The sequence below is a fragment of the Simochromis diagramma genome, unplaced genomic scaffold, assembly GCF_900408965.1.
Source record: "Simochromis diagramma unplaced genomic scaffold, fSimDia1.1 OVJJ01000802.1, whole genome shotgun sequence".
Classification (NCBI taxonomy): Eukaryota; Metazoa; Chordata; class Actinopteri; order Cichliformes; family Cichlidae; genus Simochromis; species Simochromis diagramma.
Window position 1 is genome coordinate 23851305 of NW_024387492.1, and position 9429 is coordinate 23860733.

Genomic DNA, 9429 nt, shown 5'->3' on the forward strand with positions numbered 1-9429 from the left:
GAGAGGATTAAAGAGGTTGGGTATGGAGACTGGGTGATTGTTTTAGAGACATGATGACAGAAATTACAGTTAAATCACTTAATTCACTTTTCAATTCGATTTATTCATATAGCATCATATCACAGCCTCAAGGGGCTTTATATTGAAAGGTAAAGAGCCTACAATGCCACACACAAAACCCCAATAATCACATGACCCCCTATGAGCAAGAACTTTGGCGACAGTAGGAAAGGAAAACTCCCTTCTAACAGGAAGAAACCTCCAGCAGAACCAGACTCAGGGAGGGGTGGCCATCTGCCATGACTGGTTACGTGTGAGGGGAGAAAGACAAGACGAAGACATGCTGTGGGAAATGGAGCAGCAGAAATAAGCCAAACACTCAGGAATGCAGACAGATGTGAGGACAAAGCTCCCTCTGTGAGCAAACACTGCAATCAAGAGTGAAGTGTTGTGTTATTGTAGGTTTTTCAGTGTTTGGACCCTACTACTAATATCAAAAAATACATATACTATTATATAAGAGTTTTATAAGAAAACCTTCAACCTGCACCACATTATCTGCCAATAGGGAATCTATATGATCGATAGCCAGGAATAAATACAGCCTTAAGTAGAAAAGAAGAGTTCAGCAGGTATCCAGAACAGTGGAGCCATAACTCATATCGCAGCAGTTCAACAGTTCAGGTCACTCAGATTTATTCATCCTTGTAACTTAAGAAAGGAGCTCAGTAACCCTTTGACACATAAGGAAAGAAAAAAATGAGCAAATGCAGCCAATGGACTCATAAAAACAACATGAAGGTCAATAAGCAGTAAAGAGGAAAGTCAATGATATTTTAGAAATGAGTAGACAGGAGTGCTCATGGAGGAGGCGAGGAGCAGAGGAAAGCTGGGAGATGAAAGGGTAACATAGAGCAACGAGAGCCAGATGTGTCGCCATTTAATTAAGGGAAAGGAAAAGGGGGAAGCCATTCAGGTCTCCAGTCAGGATGATTCAGACTGAAATGTAAATCCAAATATTTGTAATATTAAGACACAGAGAATGTTTTTTACCATCAGTGAAGGTTTATTTTCGGATGCGCCCGCTTGTTTTGAGATAAGTGTTTTGCTGGTGAGCCACCGGCATCTGCTTGCTGTTCCTCCAGTGGTCTAGTTAACTCTGCCACTAATCCAGCAGCAGAGCCTCCTCAGACCTGCTGCCTGGCCGGAGGCCGTCTTGGCGGTCTCGCTGGCACCAGACGGATGAGCAGCGGGCTGAATCACTGCAGGAAAACTAACTCCTGCGGCTGTTTGCAGAGACGCTACTTAAATAGCGAGATGCGTGTTACATAATAAGGGGCACTAACATGGACATAATTGGAAAATAAACGCCCTCAGTCATTCGAAGTCATGTTTGTGGTCTGGCTGTAATACAGGTCTGAAAGTCAGTTAAATGAAACTCTGGTTGAGAGTACATTTTTGGAAGTAACTGATGGATTGCTGGAAATATGTTCCAAACGTTTAACATGCCCAGGGAATACTAACGAATAGCAAACTAGCGGCAGAGACGAGGATTTTGATTGCGGGTCTGAAGCAGGGACTCAATTCTGACCGCAGAGCATCAATGTGCATGCTGTAGCCCAGACCTTCCCAAAGTGCGGGGCCCGCCCCCTAGGGGGGGCGCAGAGCCATGGCAGGGGGGGGGCGCAGTATGAAAAGGAAAAAAACAAAACGCTTGGACGCTGCACGGGCGCCCACAGAAACGCAAAGCAGGAGATGAAGCATCGCTGAATATGTTTCCAAACCAACTTCATTCTAAGCCAAAGACTAGAAAATATGGTGAAGCATATCTTCCCTTTGGTTTCACCTGCACAAGTGCCGAGGTAGGTCTCCCCTGCAGAATTGGTTTTCCCTTCTTGGGAGTAGCGCTGGGCTGTTCAAATCACGGACAAACAGTATCCCACATTCTTGATTTTTAGTTCACAAACACTTCTTGTAATGACTAACTACTCCTGACATTTTGGAGATGTTAGCTCTGTATACAGTAAAGTTACAGCGGGATAAAAATAATATCAGGCTGATCCTGCCACGATTTGTTCCCTGTTCAAATCATGGACAAACAGCATCCCACAGTTGTTTATGATTTTAAACCCATTTTGCACAGAGAGGCATTTCTTTGAAAAATGTATTGATAGCAATGTTGAATATTATTATACAGAAGAAAAAAAAACAACTACATGTAAAATAATCACACCGTGAAGCTTCTGCCTTTGTAAATGGAGAGACAGTAACTGTGTGTAAAACCTGAAGACAGTCAGATTAACAGAATTCCATCTCTATCTGCCATTCTGCAATTCATCTCATGTAAACAATAACATGGCGCACAGCCTGACGTGAAAAGAGGCACATACCTTTGATGTTGCCAGACAAACTCTGTATTCCTCATCCGCAAAAAAGGAGTTTTAAAAATCCTCCGTTTTTGGTGATTCGAAATGCCGTTTACGTGTGGATGAAACGGCTGCGTTTTCAAAAATACCCGTGTAGGTGCGGACAGCGTAAAAGAGTTAGTAGTTTATTTTATTACTACCTGTCATTTATTGCAGTTTACCAGTTTACTTGTATTTACTTAATTGTTTACTAAATGTTTGAGGTGTGAAATAAACCGCAATGGAGCAAAATATGGGTGTGTGTGGTTGGAGGATGTGTTAATGCGCGAACGTTTTTCGTGTAAAACAAAGGGGGGCCCAGCAAAAAAAGTTTGGGAACCACTGCTGTAGCCGAATGCTCCCTGGTTTATCTGTTTGAATTATTTATCAGTGGTTACTGATCTCTACAGGTTGCTTACATGAAGCTCTGGCTGATGGTCTGTGAACGTTGCCTGATAGCTTAACCTCAAAAAGGATTGAACTGTTAAAGATTAAGATAGCTATTCATACTCTTGGCTGAACTAGAAGGGGAGTTTGTCATCTTTCCGACGTCTGTGGGTTGTTGTTATTTCCACAAAGGAGATATATCTCTCTTAACTCCGTGTGCCATTTTATTTTGATCCAGAAAGTTAAAAATATACACTGTTTCGCAAAAAGTCTGGCCCAAATCTAAACACCAAACATAAATTTCTTCAGCGAAATTGTGTTTCTTCCTTCTTCATTTTTCCAGCAGACGTATTTCTGGCATCTCTCGACAGACAAAATCCTCAGTAGTGTTTCAGCAAATTGTAAATGAAGCAGTCTCAGAGGGGACTACACTCTCGCTCCCCCTCCCAGCCCTGATTTTAGACCAGCAGGAGGAGCACTCTGTGATGTGAGATTCTGGCCAATCACAGGTCGTTTCAGACCAGGCCAGGTGGGCATTAGAAAATCTGACAAAAGGAAAGCAGGGCTAAGTTGGGCTTGCCCACTTGTATGTGGTTTAGTTTTATAATGTTGTATTGAGTTTCAGATATAAACTCAGTGTGCTGTGTTGAGAATCATTACCACTGTGCTCTGCAGCCTCTGTATGTGATGATCTCACCTGTGTGCCTGATTAGCGTAGCATAGGTCATCTTCTTCTTTGTCTGAGCTGCAGAATAAAACTCCACACAAGCAAACACATATCTGAGCGCAGTGGCCGTCCTAGCCTGTTTGGCGCCCTGGGCGAACACTCCCCCTGGCTATGCCTTTACCCCTAGTCTTAAGTGTATATTATTTTCTTACTCTTCTTATATACATTGTTTGTTTACTTGCACTGCTGTAACTGGAGCCTCGTCGTCTCGTCTCTCTGTATGTAGCGGAGATGACAATAAAGTTTACTTTGATTTCAGCAGCGAGCAGGCGCACCGGGGGCTCTCGCGCTCACTTTATAGAATTTCGAAAAAACATCGGTGCATATATAAGTCTGTATCATAATGTCTGGTGTTTTCGTGTTTGTTGTTTTTTTTTTTGTTTGTTTTGTTTTATTTTGCGAGTTGGTTATTAGATGCTGCTCCAGCCAGCCAGAGAATCCCCCGCCGCCCCGCCCTCTCCTCCCTGTGCCGCAAGCAGCAGGCGCACCTCGCAAACGGAGAGCGCCCTTACTCACAGCAAATGGGCAATAGAAAACCGATTGGTGCCTATGCCATTCCCAATATGCGCTGGCATGATGTCGGAGCGGCATGAGTACGAGTAATTTTTCATTTTTTTTTCCGATGTCCGTGATGCCGCCCCCCACCACGATGCCGCCCCCCACCACGATGCCGCCCCGGGCAACCGCCCGTGTCGCCCGTATCAAAAACCGCTACTGTCTGAGCGACTGACACTTGAATGTTATTACATTTGATCAAATTACTCACCTTTAAAATATTAGCACACGAGTTAATGGTACATCTGTATAAAACTGCTGACTTATTTATTTAACTGTTTATGGTTTTTGCTTAATTCATTTATTGTACACGAGTTAGCAGTTGCACAGTAAAAACAATGGCTGAAACAAGTTTTTAAGGAAGTTACACGCGCACATATTTGATCGGATTTCAGGGTTGTGGAGAGATATATCAGTTTCAATGCGTATTTTTTAAAAAAAGCAGCATTGTTGCGTCTTTGGCCATAAATGTGGTGCAGATGCTTGATGTTTGTTTCAGTGATAGATAATTATGAACAGCTGAACTCTGGAGCAGTGTACCAACAGCTGTCTGCATGTGTTCCACAGAGGGAGTGAGAGTCATTTTTTCAGGGCCTGAGTAAGGTAACAAGTGCAAAAAATTAAGCCGAGCCACACAGCCAGCTTTCACCTGGAAGAGTGAGGTCTTAATCCACGAAACTATAAAATTGAGCTACTTTTAGTACAAGGTCAGAACACCCGTGCAGCATCACATTCATATGTCTGCCTTCCACGACTTCATTTATCACACGACCTTGCAGATTTATCCTCCGACCGCTTGGAAGGGCATCATCAGAAGTTTTGAAACTACTGTGAAATGCCGACAGTATTGACAGAGAGCGTGTCATAGCATAATGTTCATTATAAAAGTGATATAAAAGGTGCGACTTCCAGAGATTTTGTACAATATGTCTAATGTTCATGTTTATTGAAAGAAAAAACTGACAGAGGTGTGCTCACTGTCATGTATGCACAGAGTTCACACTCACATGCCAGTAAGAGCAAAGGTTTGAGACGAACAGTAAATAATCTGAAGACACATCAGTGCAAACAAACAGAACTAAAGGGCAGCATCCTTTAAGCCAAAGTGTGAAAGCACTATGGCTCTTATATATCAGCACCATGCTCACAGATAAATATAGCTGCAATCAGAAAAGTGCCCAAAAATGATAATGATAACAATAATAACCTTTCTTAAATAACAGAGAGTAAATAATACACTGAGAAAGCTGGAGTCACCGACTGAGATCGTTCACCAAAGACGACGGATGACCTCTTTCTTACTCTTCTCACCTGTGACCTTGCTCAACGACCACACAGGATGATCTGCTCCCAACACATCTGGAAATGTCAGCCACCATCATCACCGTCCTCAGTCATCATGTTAGTTTAGTGGTGAACTAAGTGAATATCATAATTTGTTGAGCTTGATACCTGTCACTAGTGTGGACAAACTCTCTAACTCAGTTTAGCTTCACCCGCAACAGCTGCAACAGTAAAAATATTCTTACACACTTCAAATCAAAACAAACTGACGCTAAGTATCGGTAAGATTTGGAAACACAGTCTTACTTTGGTTGTGATGCTAAAGCTTAACAACTGCCATCTCTTCAAGAGGCCATACCAGGATGGATTTGCTATAATGGCTGTGATATTCTCTACAAACATACCAGCAGTCCAAAACGCAAAGCAGAATCCATGTGACTACACAGACTTGGAGCTTTCAGTGTCCAGTCTATACTATATGTGTTCTTCAGTGTGACATTTATTTGGATTTGATTCGGCTCAAAATCAAAATGCTGATAAGTTCTATGAAAGTCTGACTGAACATTGTCACCTGTGGATTTCTGCCGTGCTGCCTGGAGAGCAGTGTAAACTGTTCCACAAACTGCATGTTTATTACTGCGGTCATCCAAACGCTCTGATTAGCTTTAACTACTCTGCCTACAGACTGGGATTTATTACAAGCACCAGTGCATGAAACCCTGTTCAACCTCTCTTCTAAAAATTCCCTTAAATCTAAACAAGGAAATCTGTAAGCAGGTCCTTCCTGCAGGAGAGCAGAACTTGCCTCCTGTGTCAGACCTATCTGTTGCACATTTGAAGGTGCAGATGTATATGGAACCAGAACTTTTAGGAGTTTGTTTACTCAGTCTTATACGAAGATTGTGGGCACATCATCAGTTCCTCCCTCTGAACAGAAAACACCAAAATATGTCAGAAATGCCATCAGGCAGTGATTTAACTTGAAGCCAGAGTGGCTGCTGGCGTGATCATGCTCCGCTGCACAGATTCTGCACATATCTGATGACGGACAGGAGAACTGCAAGTGTGTTTAATGCATGTTTGCAGTGCCTCCATCATATCTGACAGTGAATATCTGACTCTGACTCTTCCAGCCAGCTGGTGCCTTACGGGTTCGGATCAGTGCGAGTGAGGAGGGAGCTGAGCCGCTGCCGCTGCACGGATTCAGAGGATGCTGAGTGCATGAAGTTCTGCAGCGTCCAGGAGAAACCAAGGTAAGCACCGGCACATGTGACACACACACTATTGAAGACACATCGTGGACTGAGAACACTCAGAGACGTGTCCTCTCTTTGTCCTCAGAGCTGAGAACGCTCCTGTGAAGAGGAAGACGGACAAACAGCTGAGAGGATACAAGACTGCATTCTGGGAAAAGAGGAGCAGACCTGCACTCAGACAGACCTGAGGAAGAGGAGGCCAACCAGTGACACCAGGCACTCTGGATGAAAGTCCTTGATGTATGAATGAGAACAAATGGACCCGGCATGGACATGTACAGTGTGTGTTTGTGTAAATGTAACGACAGTGAAGCGTTAGGACAGGAGTGCTGATCACTTACAAGCTCATCTTTCTAACATTTAGCTGGCATCCTGCCCTGCTCAGATTCTTTAGAGCTGAGGGAGTTGACTTTTCTGTTACCGGATGATTGCAGCTTATTTATAGCACAGAAAGATGGAGGACATCTCCATCCAGGCTGGACCAGAAACCGCTCCAGAGCGGCCAGTGTGTGTAAACCTCACATCTCTGAAATCATCCAAAGTTTAGAGTTTTTCCAAATGAATTTCAAATATGTCGTCCACAGAAGCTACATAGGGTTGCTACCTCGGTGAAGGAGGTTATGGGTCATCTAAAGTAGATTCATTTGGTTGGTTTTTTAACAGTCAAATACGATCATAAAATCTCACGAGGGTTTCAGGCTGGGTCGATCTGAGAAAACGATGAAGCAAAACCCCGAGGCCAGTAGAAGAGATAACTTCAATTTCAGGTCATTTAACACAATGAAATCACGTCAGAACAAAGTTGTCATTTCATTCGATCAAACTGAACTAAGTGGTGAATTTTTATTATTTAGAGAAAGACTTGACGAGCACAACAAATCTGATCAACCGTGAGTGTGCCGACCTCAGCAATCCACGACGCAAAAAATTAGTTTATGAGCTTGTTTCCATGGATACAGTGGTGATAAATTCTAAACTACTTGCAGTTACTCATACAACCACAAGACGTCTGTGTTAGCAGTTCCTGTTTTTGCAGCTTTCAGCTTGAACAATAGCTGTGGATTAAAAGCTTTCAGACAAAAACACCATATTCACAGTGTTATGACTCTGAGTTACAGCTTCAGTGGTTTAATCAAAAAGTCAAATGTTTTAATCTGTATAAACTTTATTTAATCTACAAATTTTTAATCTAAAAATATAAAGACTCAGATATAAAATTACAATTTTATTCTTGAAATATGTCAGAACTTCAGCAAAACAGTAAAATGGTTTGACTCTTCTTGTAAAAATGCTAACTTATTCTTAAATATGTCACAATTTAGCATCACTTTATAATATTCAGACTTTTATCTTAAAACAAAGCAGCATATTTTAACTTTAATCCTGAGCTCCTGGATTTGTCTGAGTCTTCCTCGTGGCCTCGTGTTGTTCTCGGAGTTTCTCTCTGATTACGAATGAGCTGTTATGAACATCATGAAGTGTAAAACGTGAAGTGTTTTCATGTATTATTATAATTTTAGTTCAGCACACAGAGTGGCCAGTTTGTTCTAACAGGAAACGATGTGTCTGACTTTGAAGCTTTGAACTTCAGCTGTAGAGTCTGCTTTCTAATCAGTTAAATATGCGAACAGCTCTGTTTTTCTTTTTTTGTAATGTGGTTATAAAGTATAAAATGAACAGTTTTTCTTTAATATTTTGGAGTTGTGAGATTTTGGTATAGAGTGAGGTCACTGCCGAGCTCTATCAGGTAATAAAAGTGAAGCTGAGCAGGTGCGAAAACAATGATAGACTGTTCAGATTACAAACATTATTATTATATATTTATTATTAACATTCTGTACATTCACCTTTATTTTAAAGGTGAATGTACAGAATGAGAAACATCATATGATTATTTCCACGTTTGCAGCGAGGCCAACTGTGAAAGCACAAAAATAAATAAATAAATGAAATCTGTGTATGTGGAGATTCAGTCCTCTAAATGGAAGACACCACCGTTTCCATTCAACTGAGTGTCTGTGTACTTGTGTTACTCTATTTTTTCTTAAAATAGAGCAAAGGTCATCATACTTGCCCAGGTCTAACAAACTAACGTTGGGAGTTTGACTCATTGACTTGCACCGTTGTTCTTCACTGTGGGGATTCAGGCTGGGCAGGTGTTCTGGTCGACCCACAGAGATTCAAATATGAATATAATCTGCCAACATCTTTTACTTCACTCCCGTTTTTTTGGTTGGTCGTGGCAGCTGCACCCCAAATGAAATCACCACAGCCTGTTTGGGTGAGGGAATGATGCAGCCTGGTTCTCCCAGAGGTCACTTCCTGTTTAAGGAAGTTTCTTCTCTCCACTCTCAGAAAGTGCTGCTCACTGTTGGCTCTCTCTGGGGCTGTAATGCCTGTGATTTTAAAATACAAAAACAGTAGATACTTCATGGTACCTACACCTATCAAGTATTTGAAAATTCATGGCAGTAGATACTCAGTACATAGAAACATGCATATTGTAACATATTGTAGTGATATTGCACAGTGGTGTACTCACTCGAGTTGTAATGTTAGAGTTTTCGATATGGATGCCTGAATGTGAATAATAACATATATCTTTATACTTTGGTAGACTCTCTTTGTCCTTTATTTCATGTGATTGCATGAAACCACACTGCAGTACTTATTCCTCCATCATGTTAAAGCAAACCTGAGAAGTGATGCAAACACATTTGGCTGTAAAAGAGAAATGTTTACCCTTTATGATGCTCTTCTATACACATGAAGAACAATGAATAATCATTTAAACACACATGTCTCTGTAAGCTGC

The 9429-nt window shown here is 41.7% G+C and overlaps 1 protein-coding gene across 1 annotated transcript in view; it reads left to right on the forward strand.

Annotated features, from left to right (window-relative positions):
• The window catches only part of si:ch211-202p1.5 (uncharacterized protein LOC103909337 homolog), a 28911-nt gene extending 19685 nt beyond the window's left edge, over nt 1-9226 (forward strand). Inside the window, exons 3-4 of the mRNA XM_040018032.1 lie at nt 6492-6611; nt 6700-9226. Coding sequence (XP_039873966.1) covers nt 6492-6611; nt 6700-6802 — 223 coding nt within the window. The 3' untranslated portion in view covers nt 6803-9226. The remainder of the gene's footprint in view (nt 1-6491; nt 6612-6699) is intronic.
• The last annotated feature ends 203 nt before the right edge of the window (nt 9227-9429 follow it).